The 22500-nt window shown below is 39.0% G+C and overlaps 2 protein-coding genes across 9 annotated transcripts in view; one reads left to right on the top strand and one right to left on the bottom strand.

The window, feature by feature from the left end:
• Positions 1-19537, top strand: part of LOC143298207 (protein FAM117B-like) — a 24597-nt gene extending 5060 nt beyond the window's left edge. Inside the window, exons 4-8 of the mRNA XM_076610999.1 lie at positions 1-201; positions 7576-7656; positions 8907-9150; positions 9935-10061; positions 10684-19537. The exon at positions 1-201 is cut by the window's left edge and continues 18 nt beyond it. Of these exons, the coding sequence (XP_076467114.1) occupies positions 1-201; positions 7576-7656; positions 8907-9150; positions 9935-10061; positions 10684-10879 (849 nt within the window). The 3' untranslated portion in view covers positions 10880-19537. The remainder of the gene's footprint in view (positions 202-7575; positions 7657-8906; positions 9151-9934; positions 10062-10683) is intronic.
• A 46-nt stretch (positions 19538-19583) lies between these two features.
• LOC143298173 (uncharacterized) overlaps positions 19584-22500 on the bottom strand; it is a 39584-nt gene continuing 36667 nt past the window's right edge. For 7 of the 8 annotated variants that reach the window (XM_076610931.1, XM_076610976.1, XM_076610949.1 and 4 more), the window contains exon 7: positions 19584-20814. In XM_076610931.1, coding sequence (XP_076467046.1) covers positions 20631-20814 — 184 coding nt within the window. In that variant the 3' untranslated portion in view covers positions 19584-20630. Of the gene's footprint in view, positions 20815-20949; positions 21026-22500 lie in introns of those variants that run through there. The other variant, XM_076610985.1, reaches the window with a different exon arrangement.

Raw genomic sequence — 22500 nt, 5'->3', positions numbered from 1 at the left:
CAGAAGACGAAGGAGGGCAGCCGCCATGAGGTGAGCAAGCAGCGGTGGAGCCCCGTGACTGGTGTCCACCCCTCCGCCTTGTCCCTCACTGCACCCCCCACTGTCTTTGCTCGCTCCAAACCCATCGTCATTCCCCACTCCCTGCACATTCCAGCCAAGATGAACCGGTTCCAGCGAAACAGTGTGGAGGGGCTCAATGTGGTGAGTCTGCATGTGTGTGGGGGTGGGGGTGGGGTGGGTGTATGTCAGTTTGTCTCCTCAGTCCTGTGTGTGTATCACTGGATGTGCAAGAAGTTGATATAATCTACTTTATCGATGTTGTGTGTGTGTGTGTTGTGTGTGTGTGTGAGATCTGAACTTAATTGTCTGCAAGTCCGTGCAAGTGATAGAAGAACAAAAATTGTCAAAAGTTCAAGTATAATTTTCGTGAGTTTACAGCCATTTGCTTTATGAAGGCTCTGCAGATCAAGGGCAAAACTCAAGACCGTATCGCTTGGTGTGATAGAAGAAGCCATTGGACATGTTAAACCTTGCATTTTTCATTGAATTTTCATCAGACTCAATTCAGTGATTTGCCAACGGTAAATTATAAACCATACAAAACAATCAGCGTCAGAGATCAGCATCACAGTCACAACATTGCGTAACAGAAAAAAATAACTTTGTTTTGACTGGGCTCAGGACTTGATCCAGTCAGCAAAGCTGGTTCAGTGGTTAGTAATGAGTAGATCCTGCTTGGAAGCACAGTGGAGCTTGCGTTTTGAAGCTCAGCGTATCATTAACGAGGGGCACCATGGCAGATTTGGGAAGGCGGACGATTTTGATCTGATTAAAATTTAAATTAAAACATTCCAGTTGGTATTTTTGCTTTGAGTTGTTTTGAGTTTGTCTAGACCTCTCTCTCTCTCTCTCTTGCATTTGAACTTAGTTTACATATGTCATCAGTTTCTATTGAAACCGTTCTATATAAGTGTGTCTTTGTGAGAGTGTTCAAAATGTGTCTTTTTATCTGTAGATGATCTGTTCAGAGCATGTGAATACAGGGAAATTGCTATTTTATTGTTTACTCTGGACTATGACTCGTACCAACTTATTTATTTATTTCTGCTTTGGTGTTTGTTGTTCATAACCACTTTATAAGGGGCCTGTATATATATATATCTAAACCGTTCAAGTTCTATCTGATTCTTATTCTCTCTCTGTTTCTCTCTCTCTCTCTCTCTCTCTCTCTCAGATACACTATACCAAGTGTAAAACCCCATAATTGCTGCTGACAAGTATGCTGGTCAGTGAAGGGCTGTCATCTCACTGTGATAAAACTGAATTTACAGGTCAGAATATCAGTTGTCATTCTTTATTTTGACTTACTCTTGGGATTGCATTTCTTTTCTTCAGGAAAATCATTTGCGCCACTCAAAGCTGCACAAAAAGTAGTGACTGAAGTTTTGATTGATGCCTGACTGATAACGTTCACCAAAGTCAGTAGTTCAGAGGCAAAGCAGAGAAATTCACATTGGAGAGTACCTTTTATGAACAGTTGTTGACTGAAGTATCAGTATCAGTAGCTCAAGGAGGTGTCACTGCGTTCGGTCAACTCCACATACACTACACTACATCTGCCAAGCAGATGCCTGACCAGAAGCGTAACCCAACGCGCTTAGCTTAGTCAGGCCTTGAAATTAAAAAAAATCAAAAACAATAAAACACTAAAAAACACCTAGAGATCTTTTCCCACCCCTCTTGCGGCCAATCAGTGGCAGCCTCTGTGTCTGTGTGTTTGTGCGCGTGTGTGAGTGCGTGGGGGTGTAAGTGCGTGCATGCGTGTATGGAGGATGAGGTATGTGTGTGTATGCATGTCTACACTGTGGGAGCAACAGAATATTGGAACGTGCGGGTGTATATATATATGTGCATATATGTGTGTGGGGTTGGGGATGGGGGATATGGGCGTATGTGTGTGTGCTTGTACAAGTAAGTGTGTGTGGGAGGGGAAGGGGAGGGGGGGCGGGTGCTTTGGGGTGTGTGGGGGTGTGGGTGTGCTGTGGAAGCTGCGATGTGTAGCCTAGCAATGAGTGTGGGGGGGGCTTTGGGGTGTGTGGGGGTGTGGATGTGCTGTGGAAGCTGCGATGTGTAGCCTAGCAATGAGTGTGTGGAGGAGGGGGGGTGTAGGGTAATGTGTGTGTGTGTGTTGGTGCTCATGTACGTTTATGTGTATTTGATCATGCTTTCATATCTGTGAAACTGCATGTTTGTTGCATATCTGTTATGCATGTGTGTGTATGGGTGAACGTGTGTCTGCATGTTTTACATTTATTTGCTTATTTATCATCCTTTTGTGTGTGTGTGTGTGTGTGTGTGTGTGTGTGTGCGCACGCGCCTAGAATTGACTTAATCAAGATTTAGTGTCTTTTAAATCCTATTAGTAGTAGTAGTATTTTTATGTATTTATCTTTAAAAAAAAGATTTTTATTATGATTAAAAAAAAAAAAATTATTATGATTATTATTATTTTATTTATTTATTTTTTTAACAGTGAAAGGCAAAGTTTATATTCCTTATCAGAGCTGTTGGACATGAAGAGGGAAATAAATGGCTCTTGTCAAGTGAGGGAACAGGCACCTTCTGTTCTTCAGATGTATGTGCCATGACTTAAAGTGAAACTAAAAAAGTTACATTGTGGTGGCTGTTGTGATATAGTATGACAGGACAGTGGAAGTGCAGAAAAAAAGAATAAGATTTATACATGTACATGTTTGCCTGCCCAGCCAAATTATGCCTATGATCTTATGAAAAAAAAAAAAGCAGCAGCAAGAAACAAGGAACTGTGCTTCATCAAAAAAAAGGTACATTGTCATTCTAAGATGTGTGTGTGTGGTGTGTTCGAGTGCATACATATCTATATGTATGTGTAGTGTTTATAAATGTGACGAAGATTTTCTTCAGCTTTATTCCCATGAGATTTTGTATCTTTATTTCCGTGGTTCGTTGGATCATTCTGGTGGGAAGCACTTATTGTACTGACAGAGAAGTCCTTAGTTGGCTTGTGGGGCCCTCACAGAGTGTCATTAATGGGTCATTGTGTGTAATTCCTTTGGGTTCAGACTCAAGCCAGGTGGTAAAATGTGGAAATAGCTGAAAGGTTCTGACTTTGACCTGAACCAAATTAAACCAGGTGTTATGTCAGGGTGAATGAAACATTTCTACACTAAAGTTTAGTGTCTGTCACCAACATTCACCACACACATTTGAGTGAAAGCAGCCAACAGGAAAAGATAGCAGACACAAACAGCACACACCTTTACACACACACACACACACACACACACACGCACATGTACAGAAGCACACACACACACACACACACACACACACACACACACAGACATAGACACACACAGACATAGCACACACACACACACACACACACACACACACACACACACACACACACACACACACAGAGTCACACAGACACAGACACACACACACACTTAACACACACAAACTCCAAGCTTATCTGGAGAGTGGTGCTGTTTGCACTTTTCTCAAAGGATTAAATTACGGGCTTTTCAATGAATCATAACACTGCATTGAGTGGGGAAGGGAACTCTTTGACCCATAATATTACCTGTTTTTATTCCTGGCTGTCTGAATTGGAAGGCAAGAATTGGGCCTTAGGCAATCTCCTTTTTCTGGCAGGGTAAGGAATACAGGTGCAAGAAGGTGACCTTGTCACCTGTTCTGAGAGGGGTTTTGGACTTTGACTTATTTTATTTCTTTCAGTTTTGATTAAACAAAATACACGATGACATCAGAAATACACAGATAACTTCAAGGAAAGTTACACAAAACAAAACAGAATTTTCTCAGTTACTAATATGTGTTGTTAGTGTTAAGGATAAAGCAGGACTGAAGTCACAAGTCAGAAATGTTTATTTTATTTTTGTTTTTGACTGACTGGTGGATTTTTGGAATTTATAGAGTAACATTACTACAATTGTCAGATACCAATTATATGGGTAACTGTTAAGCTCCAATTATTAGACTGACCTAACATTTTCATATTTAGGAATTTGTGCTTACTGAATATCCAATATATCCCCATAATCTTTTTCATTCCTCTAGTCTATTCCTTCCCCTTTGATTATCTTTTTTTTTTCCAGTGACTTTTCTGTTTTCATTCTTCTCTCGTTTAGTTTCACCCTACCCTCATTACGCCAATCCTTCCTTTTTTTTGTTATTTTTGTTGTTTTTTGTGGCCACCCTCAACCTCTCTTTTAAAATGCTTAAAAAAAACCACATTTCTGTTCTTTCCACTCAGGCCTTATCATCCCCTTTCTTCCTTTTGACCCTCCAATCCCCTCTGTTAATTACTTTGTAATTTAAAGACACCTCAATTTATTTTTGTCTCTTTTCACCATTGCTTGTTATTTATCTTTCGTTTTGTTATGGATTTTAGATTACTACATGTATGTAATCTACCCTTTTAGATTTACGAAGTACAACTAATCAAATGTTCTTTAAATGTACTTATTTCAAATATTCATATTTGATTCCACTGCCCTTCCAACCTGTTTCCCCCCCCCCCCAACCCCCCAACTCACCATACAACCCCCCTCCTCTCTTGCTTAAAAAAAAAATTAAATGATGACACAAAACAATCAAATTGATTATTGATACTTTGACAAGATGTCTACAATCGCCGATAAGTATGACAGGACATTGAACGTAATTCCTCCATCAGTCCATGTGTTCTTTTATTTATCTCAGTTTGTGGAGCTCTTCTGGGTCATGAAGATCGCTGAACGAGAGAGAAGATAGTACAGTGGTAAACATGGAGCATGTAATACCCTCCTGAGTGGTGGGAAGATTTTATGGTAACTGTCCACTTGAGCCAGGGGAGAGAAGTGCTGGGTGACCCATATGTTTGAGGTTTTATTGTTGGTGGGGTGGGCAGGAAACTGCCTCTTGTCCCCCATACTTTGTTGTCAGTCATGAAAAGGAAACAGTGGTGTGACAAGGGAGGGGGATGTGAGGGTGTGAAGGGGGGATGGGGTCATATTGGGGTGAGAGGCTTGGTGGTGGTTGTGTTGATGGAAGGTTTTGGGTTGTTACAGTCTTCCTTGGTGGTGTGTCATTGTGTGTGTGTGTGTGTGTGTGCGTGCGTGTGGTATTATGTGTGTTTTGTGGGTTGGAACTTGGATTGTTCCAGTTTGTGGTGGTTTATCATCATGATAGTGGTGTGTTTGTGTTTATGTGTGTGTGTGTGTGTGTGTGTGTGTGTGTGTGTGTGTGTGTGTGTGTGTGTTAGTACTGTTACACTTGCAGTCTGCCTTGGGTTGTCTAAGGTGGTGTATCATCATGTTTTTGTGTGTGTGACCATCCTCTTAAGTTGTCTGTGGTGGTGTATCATTATGTTAGTGTGTTGTGTCATGTCTGTGTATGGGTTCTTGTCCTTGTTGGGTTGTTTGAAAAGGTTAGTGGTGTGTGGTGTGTGTGTGTGAATGTGTTCCTGTTTCTGAAGGTGTATTTATCTTTTCCGCTGTTAATGATATACTGTCTGTGCTGTTTTGCTGCTAAGTGATTAGTTAGTCATATTATAAACACTGGGTTGGGCACTAGCTGTCCATTCTGCAGTGATATGTGCATTTTAAAAATATTTTGTATGTTACTTTTTTTAAAAGTATTTTTGATCCTTTACCATTTTTTTGGAATTGGGGATGATAAAATTAGCAGAAGAGTTGACAACGTCAGCGCAGCCTGCACTCACTTGCATTAAAGTTAAAGAGTTTAACAGTTAAAATGATAATTTTATATCATGAATTTCATGTTGTTTTGAAGTTTTTTTTTAATGATTATTATTATTATTATTATTATTATTTTTTATTTGTTTTTCAGATGTGACAAGAGTTTTGTGTGTAATCAGTATGGTTGAATTTATTTAGTTGGGCAGTCCTGATAGGCCCTGTGGGGTCAGCAGGACTGTTAGCGACACTATCAGATGTCAAGGGTTGTCTGTCTTCATTCCCATCCCTACTTCCTCCTCCTCCTCTCCTGCTAACATTCCCACTGCCCCTCCCCCTCCCGTCCTACTTCCATCCCATTTTCCTTTATCCTTCCCATGCTTCTGTTTTCTTTTCTTTTCATTTCTTTTTCCTCTGGCCATCTCTATGTCCCGCTATTCTCCTGTTTCCCTGACATTTACTGTGGAATGTTTAGCTAAGGCCTGTCCCTGTGTCAGTGTGTGTTCCCCCCCCCCTCCCCCACATACTCCAAGTCTTTCTTCCCTTTTGTGTGGAGGACAGACCTGACCGTCAGAGATGGCTAGGAGGTGATACTGGGTAATGTGTTTGTGTGTATACATGTGTGTGTGTGTGTGTGTGTGTGTGTGTGACTGAGTGAGTATGTGTGCTTTGTACCAGGTGTAAGCTGTAATTGTGATGTGACTGGGGGGAAAGAAAAGGGATGAAATCTAGAGGACCCTCCCCACACCCCCCTTTACCCACTAAACTCTTGACCAGGGTCTTGAGTAACCCAAATGATTGCCTTTATCTTGGAATAGTCAGTGTTCATCATGAAATTTGGTGTATACATTGGAATGTTTATCATGCATTCTTGATCTGTCGATCTAAATATAACATTTATCATCCAGCAGCGGGTTTGTCTATCTGCTGGTTTGTCTTGTCTGTTTATCCATTCATTCATGCATCATCCATAATTTTGTCTGTTGGACAGTCTGTTCTGTGTGCCTGCGCTTTCTGTTCTTTTATTCAGCTTGTTGCACACTGTCTTTCTGACTTTGTGTGTGTGTCTGTGTGTGCACACATACATGCATGCATGTGTGTATTTGTGTGCATGTTTGTATCTATTTTTCGAAAGACCTTGAAAATAAGTCTACGGGATGATTTACTAACTGCAAAATGAATAAAAAGATAATAAAAGTATACTGTATTAGATCTACAAGAAACCTGTAGTTTTAAAGACATCCCACCTTCACTGTCTCCAGTTTACCATTACTTTATCTTTTCTTTGAGATTGAGACTTCTTTATATTGTACTCATTGCTCATGAGAGAGAGAGAGAGTGAGAAAGAGAGAGAGAGAGAGTATAGTATGATTGAAAGTTCTTCTCAGTTTCTTATCTGCTACCTGTTCTTTTTTCCTTACTTTTTCATTCTGTTTCTTCTTTTTAACTAGGTTCTTTGCTCATAAATTGCTTAGATGGACATGTAAAGAACTTGCCATACTTGTGAGGATTGTTTTGGATTGTTTGGGAATATTCACTGAGCTCTTTTTGAAGTCTGGCCCAAAAAAATCTACCTCTTTCTACAGTAGCCTCCCCCACCCCACCCCCTCCCTCTTTCCATGTACAGTTTCTCTGGCCTTCTGTCTGTATGCATGAGTTTGTCTGGCATCCCTTTGGTTCAGAGTAAAGCGTGCATATGAAAGTTGTGAGTAAAAGTGCTTTGATTTGTTTATGTACATGATTTATTGCATATATGTCATTTATTTATTTTTATTCCGATAAAAAATGTGTTGACAATGGGGACAGTGAATGTGCATGTGGGTGATTTCAGGAAATTGAGAAGCTGGTACTTACCAAGTCTGGGACTACTTCTCTTTCTGGACAAGACTCAGAAGATGCTGATGCTTTCAAGGTAAGTTGTTAGTAATCAGTAGTGTTAATAAAAAGTTTTTAAAAATGTTAAAATATTTTTTTGTGAATATTTGATACTTTATATTTCTAGTCTTGCCTGAAACCAAATTGCTGTGCCAGAAAATGGTGGACAGTGATGTAGCACTATCATTAGCTGTGATTTGCAACATTGGAAAAAACATAGATAAACAATGATATTGTCAGCATTTGTTACAGGATGACCAGAATGATGTAGCACTATAATTAGCTGTGATTTGCAACATTGGAAAAAACATAGATAAACAATGATATTGTCAGCATTTGTTACGGGATGACCAGAGTTAATATTTATGTAATTCATTGTTGAAAATGTAAAGCATTACAGCTGTAAGTATAATGATAATCTCTTTTGTGGGTTGTTTGCAGCATCTTAGTTAAATTCAGATGTATGATTCCTGGTGTTCCTTTTTTTTCTTCCCCCATCTTCTCATTTTGAGTTAAAAAAAAATAATGTGTGTATGGGTGTGTGTGTATGTATGCATGTGAGTGTGTATGCGTGTGAGTGAGTGAGTGTGTGTGTGTGTGTGTGTGGGTGTACCAACTGTTTTTCTAACCAGTCATTAGATTTTGTTTGTTTTGTTTATGTTTGTTCCCTTTCTCTCCAGGCCCATGACATTCCAGACGGTGTGTGTGTGTGTGTGAACAGAACAGAATAGAATAAAATAGAATAGATTAGAATACTTCTTATTGTCATAAAACCTTAAAGTTTATAAGACACAATGAAACATAAACATGAGCATATTAAGAAGAGAAACATTCGTAAACAAATTTCGCCAGCCTTGGTTATAATTCTGTTAGAAGGATCAGTTCACCAGGTTTTGCATTTGGATGACATATATTGATTAGGAATCTGTGTCTGTAAGTATTGTACTTTGCACAATTGTCTAAAAGGTGAATCTCATCTTCTAAACTGTTACAAATATCACACAGTCTTTGTTCTTTCGGTGTATCTTTATATCTTCCCTGTTTGATTTGTAAGTCATGGGCACTGATTGGTAACATGGTCAGTGTTTTCCTGTGTTGTGTATTTGCTGTAAGCGCATTCTTTAAAAACGGTTAAGTTTTATAATTTGATGAACTGTTATGTTTCTGTTTCCAAAATGTGTGTTTGTGCATTTGTGGGTGTTTGTGCCCACTGTTTTTCTTACCAGTCACAGAGTTTTTTCATTTTTTAATTTTGTTGATTTTTCATGTTTGTTCCCTTTCTTCAAGGCCCACGACATTCCAGACGGGCACCGAGCGCCCATCCCTGAAGTGACCCGCCTGAGCTGTACACGGACGGTGGACACCCAGACCCCATCAGGACAGAGTGACGATGTCCTGTCTGTGGCTGCTGATGGGTGCGGCTCTGACCCCGTCAATCCTGGAACACCCCAGTCCTCGGCACCCTGCAGTGTTCGTGACCTCCTGCTGCCGGACAACCGGTCCACCAGTGTGGAGAGCAAGTCCAGCAAAGGTAGGCTGTGGCTGGTTTCTGTCTGTCTGCTTCTGCTGGGGCTGCATTTCTTGTGTGGCGATAGTTGATTTTTTTTACAAGTATGCCGTATGTTATGTGTGTGACCATTTTTACTTTGCCTCTCAGGTTACCATACAGATGACATGATTACTGCTCCCTTTTTTTTTGTCTTTTTTTTTTTGGACAGCATCAGACAAAAATGTTTATCTGGATACTTTAAAACCCACTTTAGCTCTGTTAGATTTGGTTTGCTGTTTTATGGAGAAAAAAAGTAAAAGAATTTTGTGGACTTAAAACTAAAATCCTTTGTCTCTTCTTTTTGATGAAATTTTGTTTAATGCAAGGGAAAATAATTTTTGTCTATTGCTAGGGAAAGATGACTTGTTGATTCGAATCTGCTTGTTGATAGAGTGGGCTTTGTTGTGTTTGTTTGTATTTAAAAGATGCATGTGTATGTTATGTCCCAATGTCCCCACGGGGCACATGAAATTTCCTTTTTGCCTTTCCTTGCCTTGCTATACTTGCACTTCGGATTTTAAGGTAGTTTGGACTTCGGCTGTTCTTAAAAGCAGACTGTTTCTTTTGATGTAGCATTTAAAAAAAAAAAAAAAATTCATTTCACAGGTGTAAAGTTTTAACAGGCATATTTGTTATGTTTGTTTTGTTTGTACTCAAGTAAAAGAACTGATCATCCCTTGGCATACATTTAGGGGCATTTACATGCATGTTTTTGTCCTAACATGTGTATAATATTTACAAAACAAGTGTGAAATGTTATGTATAGGTGACAGTGAGCAAGGCTCACCAGAACCCTCCAAGTTTGTGTCTAGTCCCAAGCCAGAGAAGTACTGCCCCTTTGTGCGTGAGCCGCCAGATGGGTGTGAAAAGGTCAAGGTCATGGAGGAAATAAGGTCAGTGCAGTTCAGTGCAGTGCAATGAGTTTGTTGTCCCAACATGTTAGTGTTTGTGGAAAAATTGGTGAAATGTATTCTTTCTTTCCTCTGTTCAGTGATACTTTCCACTTTACACATATGTAAGTATGTGTTTGTACACAGAATGTTTGTATAAATACCTTTAAAAATGTTTAGATGAAAGCCATGTTATGTTCTTGAATATGTTTGTGTATGTGCCAGTGTTGTATGTGTTAGTAATATCTCTGATTCTGTAAAACGAATTGGACAACAACAAAAAAAACTTAGGGTAACAACCCCCCCCCTCCCCCCTGCACTCCCACCTCATAAAAAATAAAGACTCCATCCTTCCAAAAACAACAAGAACAACAACATACAAATAAGGAATTGTGGTTGGTATATCGAATACCAGTTTTGAAGAAGTTTCTTGCAGCAAAAAAAACCAAAAAAACAACCCAAAACATACAAACAAGGAATGTGGTTGATATATCTAGAACCAATTTTGAAGAAGTTTATTGAAACAGTCATTTCAGTGAACTTTTCATGGTTTGTCCCCTGCATCTGACTCTTCTAAGATTTCATGTGGATAACTCCACAGAGTTTCTGCCATGTGTTTTTGCAGGCAGCCGTCGATCAAGGAGCCGCTGTTCTGCCCCCTGAAGCCGCAGTTTGTCTTCAGGCAGAGCCAGGACTCGGCCTTCTGTCCCCTCATCAAGCATTACCTGGGGGAGACGGGGGATCGACCCTCGCTGCGGCCCCCCTCCGTTCCCCTCTCCCTGTCCCCTCGTCTGGGGGAGCCCCCCCAGCTCTACCACTGAGGACAGCGCCAGGCAGGGGTTTGAACCCACTTCAATCGGTTCACTCCTCCCCATCTTTCCGTCCTGCCCATAATGAGCTTTCTAGACCAGCACGTAGGTTTCCACGGCATGGTCAGATCTCTCTTGGGCTGCAGCCACCACTATAGTCTTCACCTGTTTGTCGCTTCTCCTGTCTCTGGCGTTCAGGAAACACTGTGAAACAATGGCTTCATTTTGTACTGTATCTTTGTTCCTGATGATGATTTTGTTTATGTTCTTGGTTGATTTGGAAAAAAAGCTTCGGGTAGTGAACATGTGTTCAGAACATTATTGTCCAGGGCTAGGTTGTATTAGTAATCCTTGCAGCATTATATTTGCTTATAGATAGGAACGCTCCTAACTCTACGCTAATTCCATGGACTGAAGGCGTCTGATCAGTAATGTTGGGTTTAGGCATCTGCTGCTTTTTATTATTTTTGTTTTGTTTTGTTTTTAACTACAGCAGACGAGGTGTAGAGTATATGGATCAGTCAGCTCACTCTGACACCACTTTGAAAGGGAAACTGGTACTAAAACTCCATACACTTGGGAAGAGTCTTAACGGTAAGCAAACTTAGCGCTGCAAAGACTGCACGTGCAACCCAGCCCAGGCGTATAGAATAGTGGGAAGTTGGTCTCCCCTGGTTGACACACACCTTGCAGATGTCTGACTGTCCTGGATTTTGCTGAACGCTAGTGTTTGTTGATAACACATAAAATATGCAGAGCTCAGTGCCTTTAAAAGTTGTACTCATTATCTTCATATTTTTATAGTCATCACACATATGCTGCAATGATTATTCTTTTGAAGTCTTATGATTTAAAAAGAAACGTGTGTGCTTATATCCAGAACACTGAACACAAAAAGGTGGTCCTCAGATCAGCAAGGAACTGTTCTGGAAACAAATTTGATAAACAACAATTTTTCGCATCTAGGCACAAATTTTTACCAAAGTATCAGAATGCACAAAAACATATTAATGATGGATACCCCATAATTATCTGTTTCAACTTTGCTTGAATAGACAGATATATGTAGACACATCACATGTTCATACACAGAAATAGACACAGACTTGAAAAACACATAAAGAATTAATTGTAGGATCTTGAGGTCTACAGTTGTTAACCATTTACAGTGATTGGTCTTTTGACACGGATGCAGCACTTGCCATGTACCACAGCTGTAAAACAGTGTGATGAAGGCTGTTGTCAACGATTCTGTCTATTGTTTATCTTGCATGATCTGTATTCTTTTCTGGTATAACAGCATGGAGGTTTTGTGAGCTGTGTCATCTTGATTCACCAGTGCCCGATTCTGCTATTCTCAGTTTGGGTACTCCCAGTTTGCCCATCACTTAACTGATGTTCCAGATTCCCCTGTTCTTAGTTCACCATTGTATTGTGTGAGCGTGTTTGTACGTTTTAAAAAAAAAAAACACTCTAAAAAAAAAAAAAAAAAAAAATCTCACTTTCTTCTTTGGTGTTTGTGTGTGTGTTTGAGAAAGAGAGAGAAAGCTGAGTTGGCAAAACAGGAATGGGGGTCAGGCAAAACAGGACAAAGAGTGCAGCTCTCAAGAGGCCATTGAGGGTGGCGGCATGATCAAAGAGTAGGCGAGAGGGGAATAGGTCAGTCTGACCTGTTGTGTGAGTCGATTGTTCTGATCTGCTGTCAAAGATTAGAGAGTTGCGTTGACAGATACATTGGTAGTGCTGTCTTCTTTTCTTTGTCAGAAAAAAAGGTTTTTTAATTTATTTTTATTTCTTGTTTTAATGTGATGTTTGTTTATTTTGTAAGGTAATATTTATTTATTCATTTGGGTAATGTTTAATCTTTTAATTTTTTCGGGTTTTTTGTTTAGGAATGCAGCTTTGCTAAAGTCTCTTATTTGGTGTATTTCGGTTTCAGCTGATGTCAGAAATGGCTTTTTTTTCTTCTTCACTCTTATGTTGTTTTAGTTTTAAGTCTTGGATAGGCTATCAAGCCCTGACCAGTGCATTAGGTTTATGTGAAGGTCAGGCAACTGCATTTTTTTCCCCTTTTTTTTTTCAGTGATGTGCAGCATATATGGTTCAGCTTGCACACTTTGATACCTCCTTGAAACTGAACTGAAAGTAGCTGTGAGTTGGTGTTTTAAAAAAAAATTTTAATACATTTTTTTTTTATAATTCTAGAGCTGTGTAGAAGATAAGTGTTTAAGAGTATGAGCAGAGCAAGTTACGAAGTAGCAGCAGCAGTTGTAAATGATTCAGGGAGTGTGGCATTACATGTGAGCGATACTTCAAAAAGGGCATCAGCAAATATTTTCATTAGGTTGAACATGAATTAGACATGGGGGATAGGAATAGATGTTGGAAGATTTAGAATTAACGTGTGCAATAAGGGTGATACAATGGTGGATTAAAACTAATCCATAGATGCTGCACCATTGATATTCACCAGATTTTGTTGTGGAGTTACAGCATTTTTCTCTCGATATACTTGTGGCACCATAGGGGTCAACGTTTTGTTGGATGTTTTTTAAACAAAGGGTGTTAATTCAGTCTCTGCATGAGACTCTGTCATTTGTGTGTAAATGAGATATGCTTGATATTTGAAGAAAACAACAAAAAAAACAACATTCAGTTGAATCTGCTGACCTGTTTTGCATCAACATTTTATCAGTAACAACATTTAACACTTCTCATCTTTCTTTTGTATCAATGGATTTGACAAGAATCTCATGGGTTTGATATGCAATCTTTTTTTCTGTTGGCTTTATGTCTTAAGTTGTACATCCATAACCTGTGAGCAAAACACATGAATTTGAAGTTACAGGATACAGTATGGCCTGTGTCATGGATAAACATAAAAATTGATGACCATTCTGCATCAGTCTATAATTACAGAAAAGCTGAGGTTTAGAGAAAGTGTGCTCTACTCAAAGATGGCTGAGCGTCCAGGGCTTGACATCAACTTTTTTCCCCACTTGCCCATTCTGTAAATCCTGGAAAATTCTCTTGCCCTGACAGATTTTGCACTTGCCTGTTATAATCAGAAATGAAAATATAAACATTGTCATGAAATAATGAATACATACAAAGAAAATGAAATGAAATGAATAAGATAAAAAAAAAATTCTCTCTCTCTTCACAAAACATTGCCTTTGGTGTGTTTTCATTGTTGACTGTCAGCCTTGGAATTTCTTTTAGCCATTTCAGCTGAAAACTGCATTCTCTCCCCTCTTGTTGACCGTATTCTGCTGTTGGTGACATTTCAGTTTTGTCTCTTCATCCATGGAGGTCAATCCACCTTTGGAATTTTTTTTTTTTTTTTTTTTTTGTTTTTTTTTTTGCTTGAAGTGGAATGAGAGTAGTCTGTTGCACAGTGATTTTGACTTGTGTGATTTAATGAGCAGAAGATGAACAATGCTGTAAGAAAAATAACAATTGGATCTCCAAAAATTGCAACCAGTGGTGTCCACTTGAAGTCATACTCAAAATATCATCTGCTAGACTAAGAGGGTGGCTTATGAACAGTATCAGGAGTGCGACTTGTGTTTTCAGAAAAACACTACACGCTAGCCTTAAAAAGTATCACTTTCCCTGTCGGATGAGTTCTGTAAAGACATTAATTGCCTGACATGATGATCTACTTGCCCTGACAGCTGGGAAGTTAGGAACCATGAATGTCGAGCCCTGCTGTCACAAGTGAATGTGTGAGACTGATCAAGATGGAGAGTTAACCTAGCCGCAAAAAAAGAAAAAAAAAGAAAAAAAGAAAAAGAGCAAAAAAAAGGGGGCACTGCTTGACTTGCAGGAAAGAATGCTATGAACAGTAGCCATATTTAAATAAAGCATCGCATTTATAAGAATAAACTGTGTTTCTGAAAATTCTTCAAAACTTTTTTGCATCATCAGTTCCTTTTGGTAAGGTTTTCGGGCTGGTATATGGTATGGTTGAATCACCATGATTTGTTGTGGATGCTTTATCATGTGACATGGTCAACTTGGATCAGACTAAAACTGGTGGTGTTTAAGACTTGTTTAGTCATTCTTGAAAGAGTATGTTTCTGCTTAAAACATGTGTGTGACGCTGGTCTTTCTTAAAATTTTGGTCCATGATTCCAGGGTGTCTGTTACTGTGATACTGTAGCTCTTGGCTGCCTTACTATGCTGTTTTTTTTTTGTGTGTGTTTTTTTTTTTTTTTTTTTTTTAATGCATGTAAGTGCATTCTATTTCTCCTTGCTCTCTGTCTTTCAGTACTTCGTTACTGAAAGAGTTCCGTGTTCAGCATTGCTGTAAATAAAAATATGTTTTCTTGTTGAAATTCCACAGGGATTCCACCCACGGAGATACAATAAGTGGTGATAAGTGCACACCAAACAAGTTAAGACAAGTGTACACAAAATGGTCACCTATGTTTGCTACCAAAAGATGGGCTCTTGTTGCTTTGAAAAGGTGAATATTTTGAATGTCAGTTTTACATCTATTTCTGTTTCATGTTTTCTTGTGTTGTTCTATTGTATTTATGTTGTAATTTTACTGTTATTTTATGTGTTGAAGTTTTTATGTTAAGAGGTTGTCTTCCTTCTGTGTCAGATTGCCATGCCTTAAGAAATGATCAAGGTATGAAAGTAAAGAGACATTGAGGTCAGTGATAAAAATCAGCTGGTCAGCACACCATTATTTTCAGTGTTGGAACAACAGTCTTGTTCTTGTGCTCATTTCCAGTGTATGTACAGATTGGCTTGTCATTGTCATAGTTCTCTATTTCATGTTTGTTATTAACAAATGGCAGTCATGCTCTCTGAAGCCTGTAGGAGGACAAGTCTTAAGAGCGTTGCTACAATTGCACAAAACTTCTGGCATAACTTGATACTTCTGTTTTGGCTTACCAACTCATTGTCTGAATTCAGTTGCTTTCCCACTTCACTGGCAGGCAAAATCCTGACCAGCTCATTGGGTTTATGCTTTTTAAAAATTATTATTTTTATGAAGATGTGGTGTAGGGCATATGGATCATTTCACATGCTTTGACATCTCCTCGAAACTGAAACTCATCATCTGTCATGTTTCTGTTTTTTTTGTTTCAGTGGTGTGCTTCAGTGTCTTTGTAAAGTGGACAATATTTATGCATGCTTGAAATAGTACATAGTGTTGTGTACAGGCTGTTTGGGTGTTTTGAACTTTTGAAATAGTTGACTGAATTAACTAACCACCAGTGGTTTTGACTGTTTGTGAAAGTGATGAAAGAGATGAAAGAGAGGACCAGTCGTCGCTGACAGCACAATATACTTGACATATGTATATACATGTATGAATCTTATGAATATGTGTGGGTGTATGAGATCACCCCCCCCCAGGCCCCCCCCCCCCCCCCCAACAACCCCCTCTTCACCCTCCATCACCTCTTCCTCTTCCCACCCAAGCCCTCCTGCTGTCCTACCCAGCCCTCAGCATCGATTGTTTAACAATAATCTTTGATTTTCCAAGCAATGTCCGAGGTGATCAGAATATTGATTGCAATTGTACAGAACATGAGTCCGTTTGTAGCTTTGGTTTTTGTCATGAAGCTCTTGTTGGTTTATCTGAGTGTTGTAGAAGTGTTGCTATGCATGTCAGCAAATTCCCTCCATATGATTATTGTTAATGTGGTCTTCAAACAGGCTGCTTTATTTTTCCTCTCTGAGACTCTGTCTTTAATGACAGAAAATGGCACGCTATGTTTTTTTCTTCTTCTCTGATATAATAACCATGTTATTGTGATGTCACTTAACCATGTACAAATATAAAATTGTGCTCTCGTTTCCTGAACACATCCTTTTACATTTATTATTGATTTTTGTCATTGTTGAGAGATATGCATGTTGAACAGAAAGGGATCAAGCAGTCTTTTCTGTCTTGAAACAAAGCCTTAGTGAACAGAATGAGCATTCTGATGAAACAGTTGTCAGTCTTTGCTGATTATTGTTCTGCTGCGGATTGGTCATTGCGAATTTTGCTGAAGTGTATGAAGAAGTGGCTAGGTGTTTGTGTTTTGTATACTTGTTGTTTGTTAAATCTGACCAACTTTCATGTGAAATACTTTGTTTTACTGACTGGGAAAGAGTGAAATACTTTGTTTTACTGACTGGGAAAGATAAGTTCATTGGTGAATACATATATTTTTTTACTGACTGAGCAAAACACTCTTTGTATAAAATGAAATCTGAAATTAGGTTGCAAAGTGCTGAGAAAGAAAAAGCATACACACAGAAAGTGGCTGAAGAAAAGCTTACAAGCGTTTGTGAAACTTTACTTGGGAGACATAAATGGAGAGCTGAGGAGATAAGTTCTAAGTAAAGGTGTACAGGTGAACACGTTTGAGGTGCGGAGGAGGTAGGGATGCAATAAAGTATTGATAGGAAGTTAAGCTGTTGTTAAGTCCTTATTACTACCCAGATACTTGAAGCACAAAGAAAATTGATGATTGTGTGTGTGTGTGTGTGTGGTCATTTTCCTCCCATTGGAAGATATATGATCCATGTCGCATTATCCAATGACCAAGGAAAATGAGTCATGAATGCAGTTTCCGAAAGAGAAAGGAACTCTTTCCTTTTTCCTATGATACATTGCCTTTATATATATATATATATATATATATATATATATATATATATATATATCAATTTAATTTCTCTGTGACCTCTGTTTCAGTTTACTTACAAGTTACAATTTTTGTGAAGTATCTGCTGTGATGTTGATACAGAACATAGCAGACTTGATAAAGGATGATGCTGGCTTACTACTTCATAACACTATTTCTGATGATATCAATGAAGAGTTGGTGGGAATGTATTTTGTGTCATTGTTTGATTGCTGTTTTCATCGTTTTTTAGGTGGACCAGAGACCGAAAAGTATGAGATCTGAAGACTTTAATGAGAAAATGATATTGCATGGCAGTATTATGCACTGCACTGTACACAAATGACCAGTTGGGCACACAAATATGAAACAGTGAAAAGACTAAGACTCTTTTGTGATCATCGGAGACTAGGGGTTTTTTGTGGGTTTTTTTTTAAATACAGGTCTACCAAAGAACATGAACTTGCACAAAAAAAGGGGGAGTTTACGACTTCAGGGCATGAGCAAACATTGCTGAGTTAAGCACTTGGGATAGGTTTAGGCCTTCTGATCTGTTGTGTAAAAGAAAGATGACAAGTCAGCTTATGTTTTCCAAGGCCATGCTTGTTTTCATTGATCATCAGGCATTACTGAACAAATGATGCAGAACTATGTCTTTGTACAGAAGTGACTATATCTGCTGTTGTTGAAAACGAGGAATTTTGAAAAAGGCAAAAACAATTCAGCCCCCCCCCCCCCTCCACAACCCCACTGCCCCAGTCCCCCCAACACCCCAAAATTATATGTTATTGAAATACCACTTACGTTAACATTGATGAGGAAAATCATTAAAAATATCAACTGCCATTGAGAAAAACAAGCATTGATGGATAGAACCATTGTCAGTGTTTCCATGTTGCACAGTCAGTGTTATTTTTGAATGTACTTATGGGACCAGTCAGTTTGATTCCAAGTTCCAAAGTAACAGAAGTTATTTTGTGTTCATTTAGTCATAGTAGGAGCATGGTATGCGTGAGAGCTGAGGTGTTCTATGTTGCTCATGTGTTATTCTTCTGTGCATGCCTTGATGGAGTGAACGAATGACAGGGATCAAGGTCCTTGACCAGATTATGAGACCAGGGTTTCCACACAGTCATGGAAGTGTGGAAAATTCTTGGACAAAAATAGGAAGACCATTTTCAGGGCTGGAAAAGTCATGGAAATAAATATTTTACCATGCAAGGTCAGGAGAGGTCTTGGAATTTTCATGCCTTGTACTGCACCTTTAGTATGGAAGAATATTTCCATTACAGAAACACACACTCCATACTTCCTCACCCACTCTTTCTCTCCCAACCCTTCTCTCTGTGTGTTGAAATTATGTATGTTGTGAATGTGTTTGCCCATATTTGTATGTTTGCATGTGACCTTGTTTCTGGGTCTTGGAAAATGTAACATAACGCAGCAATCTGGAAAAAGTATGGAATTTATTTCGCTCAGACTTGTGGAAAAACCTTGTGAGACTTGGCTAACTGCTGTGACTAAATGCCATTTTGCTCTCTGCCCAGCCATTTGCTGATACTTCCAGACATTGCTTCTGTTTCTGGCGCAGCTGATCAAAGAAGTGGAATATTTTCCTGACTGACTTTTCTTATGGCACAATGACTCACATCGATTGATTGGTATCTTCGTTAATTGCCAGAGTTCTGTGTTGGACCTTTTTTCTCTTGTTATTGATTGATATTGTACACTGTCAGATGCTATATATTGACAGAGTAGAAATAATAATAAAAAAATAAAAAAAATTCTCAGTATTTTGTTGTGTATGTTGAGTTGAAATATTTCATTAGAATGTAAAATGTGTTTGTGTGGGTGTGAAAGTGACAATATACAGTCTTGAGCACATCACAAATTCTGTATAAAAGAAAATCTAGTTGCATAGATCAGCAGAATTATTCAGATACAAATTGGACATAAAACCACCAGTCACACAATCCATATCCTCCACCCCCCCCAAAAAAAAACCCAAAACAAAACAAAAAGAACCCCCCCAAAAAAAACAACCACCACCAACCCCCCCCCCCCCCCCCCAAAAAAAAACAAAAACAAACACCCAACAACAACCAACAATCTAAAAACGACAAAAGATTGGAAAGCACAGGACAAGAGATTCGCACTGTACCCAAGTAATTTGGTAATGTGTCATTTTTTATATCAAAAGACTCCAGATTTGTAGTGACTTTCACAGTAAATAAATATAATTATGATCTGGACATCAAAATGATTTGAGCATTAATTTTGTATTTTTCAATAGAGGGGGGAAAAGAAATTTAAGAGAACACGCACACACACTCGCACACACACACACACAGACCATAAATATGCATCGTAAGAAAAAGAAACATTTCATCAGAAGAGGTAAAGAAAAAAGACAAAAAACCCCAACAAACTACATGAAACAATCTGAAAAAATGTTAAAAATAATTTACAAAAATTGTCTGTATGGATAAACTCATTACAAATGTACAGTCTGGGATGTTGAACAGTGCCAACACATAGTTTGGCAAGTGTCTTTGTACATAGCTACACACACTAAAAATTTCTCTGAACCGCATCATAACATGTCTGAACTTGTGTTTCTGACGATGTGTGGAAAGCTGAATAAATCTTTGAACGACTGGTGTGAGGAGAGTGACTGTATGAAAGTGTGTTTGTGTGCATGTATGCATATGTATGTTTGTGTGAATGTGCTTACACTGGTATCTTGCTTTATTTATTCCATTTGTATCAGACTGTTATTATTTTTTTGCATCAGATGTTTTGCGTCTCCGTCAAAAAAAAACACAACAACAACCGTTTTAGTTTCAAGTAAGCATCAAATGCGTGGACTGATCCATGTAAACTTCACCACATCTGCTGTAAAACAACAAAAAAGCAATGTAACAAAACTTACACACACACACACACACACACACACAACAAAACAACAGATGCCTCACATAAAATGAAACAAAATGATTGAACAAAACGAACAATTAAGTAAATACATGGGAATTTTTCCTGGAAAAGCAATAACAACAAACAACAAAACAAAACAATGTTTCATTGTAGCGCAGACAGGTCACTGTTTTTTTTTTTGGTTATTGTTAGATGAGTGTGTACTTGTTGAACTCGTAGTCCAGGAGATGGTCGTTGTTCCATTCATCGTACCACCGACAGCTGCCGTTGTCGTAGTCGTCGCAGGAGACCCGGGGAGTGCCTGGGGATCGGGCCGGAAGTGGGGGCTCTGGAGGCCGCTTGCCCAGGGAGTAGAAACTCTTGTAGTAGTACCTTGAAATGTACAGAGTTTTATTTATTTGTTTTCAGTTCAACTTTCTTTTGTTTGTTCTAATAGTTCTCTTGTTGCCAGTCTCTTCCCTGGAGAGAATGTAGTAGTACCTTGAAATGTAAAGTGTTTTATTTATTTATCTATTTTCAACTTTAACTTTGTTCTAACAGATCTTTTGTTGTCAGTCTCTCCCAGTAACTCTTGTAGTAGTACCTGGAAACGTACACAGTTTTATTTATTTGTTTTCAATTCAACTTTCTTTTGTTCGTTCTAATATTTCTCTTGTTGTCAGTCTCTTCCCTGGAGAGAAGTAACTCTTGGTGTAGTACCTGGAAACATAAATAATTTTTTACTTATTCGTTTTCAACTTTTGTTTGTTTGTTCTAACAGTTCTTTTGTTGTCAGTGTCATCCCATGGAGATTAGTAACTATTTGACACGTACATGGAAACGAATAGTTTGTTTTTTTTCTGGTTTAAACATGATTTTTATTCTCACAAGCTAGTGAAGACATTGCGAACACACGGAGCAGCGACAAGCCACACATACATTAGAAACAACGACAGGGGCTTCACTGTCACGCCTTGTAAAACGGATCACTATAAAAAAAAAAACCCCAACAACTCTTTCTTCTACCGTACTGCTGTTGAATGGAACACCCTGGACAACAGTGGGTTTTTTTCCTGTTCGTGCGTGCATGTGTGTACGTGCGTGCTTGTATGCCACTGTGTGTGTGTGTGTGTGTGTGTGTGTGTGTGTGTGTGTGTGTGTTTAATTGGGGAAATGGCTGTACTAAGAGACGTCTCAGTTGATAAATAATGATAGTTTGAGTCAAAATAATTAGAATGGAATAGAGAGAGGCAGACAGACAGACATATAGACAGACATACAGACAGAGAGAGAGGAAGTGTCAAACGTACAAATAAGTTTTGTTACTCTTGGTGACGAAGGCCCACAACTTGAATGGTGGGCTTTGTCTCAACAAGAGAACACTTGAATGGTGGGCTTTGTCTCAACAAGAGAACACTTGAATGGTAGGCTTTGTCTCAACAGGAGAACACTTGAATGGTGGGCTTTGTCTCAACAGGAGAACACTTGAATGGTGGGCTTTGCTCTAACAGAACACTTGAATGGTGGGCTTTGTCTCAACAAGAGAACACTTGAATGGTAGGCTTTGTCTCAACAGGAGAACACTTGAATGGTGGGCTTTGTCTTTACAGGAGAACACTTGAATGGTGGGCTTTGTCTCAACAGGAGAACACTTGAATGGTGGGCTTTGTCTCAACAAGAGAACACTTGAATGGTGGGCTTTGTCTCAACAGGAGAACACTTGAATGGTGGGCTTTGTCTTTACAGGAGAACACTTGAATGGTGGGCTTTGTCTCAACAGGAGAACACTTGAATGGTGGGCTTTGTCTCAACAGGAGAACACTTGAATGGTGGGCTTTGTCTCAACGGGAGAACACTTGAATGGTGGGCTTTGTCTCAACAGGAGAACACTTGAATGGTGGGCTTTGTCTCATCAAGAGAACACTTGAATGGTGGGCTTTGTCTCATCAAGAGAACACTTGAATGGTGGGCTTTGTCTCAACGGGAGAACACTTGAATGGTGGGCTTTGTCTCACCAAGAGAACACTTGAATGGTGGGCTTTGTCTCAACAGGAGAATCTGAACTTGCTGAAGTTTTGT

The sequence above is a fragment of the Babylonia areolata genome, chromosome 2, assembly GCF_041734735.1.
Source record: "Babylonia areolata isolate BAREFJ2019XMU chromosome 2, ASM4173473v1, whole genome shotgun sequence".
In the NCBI taxonomy this organism is placed as follows: Eukaryota; Metazoa; Mollusca; class Gastropoda; order Neogastropoda; family Buccinidae; genus Babylonia; species Babylonia areolata.
The sequence above is the reverse complement of the archived record's forward strand: the minus strand, read 5'-3'. Positions and strand labels throughout refer to the sequence as shown.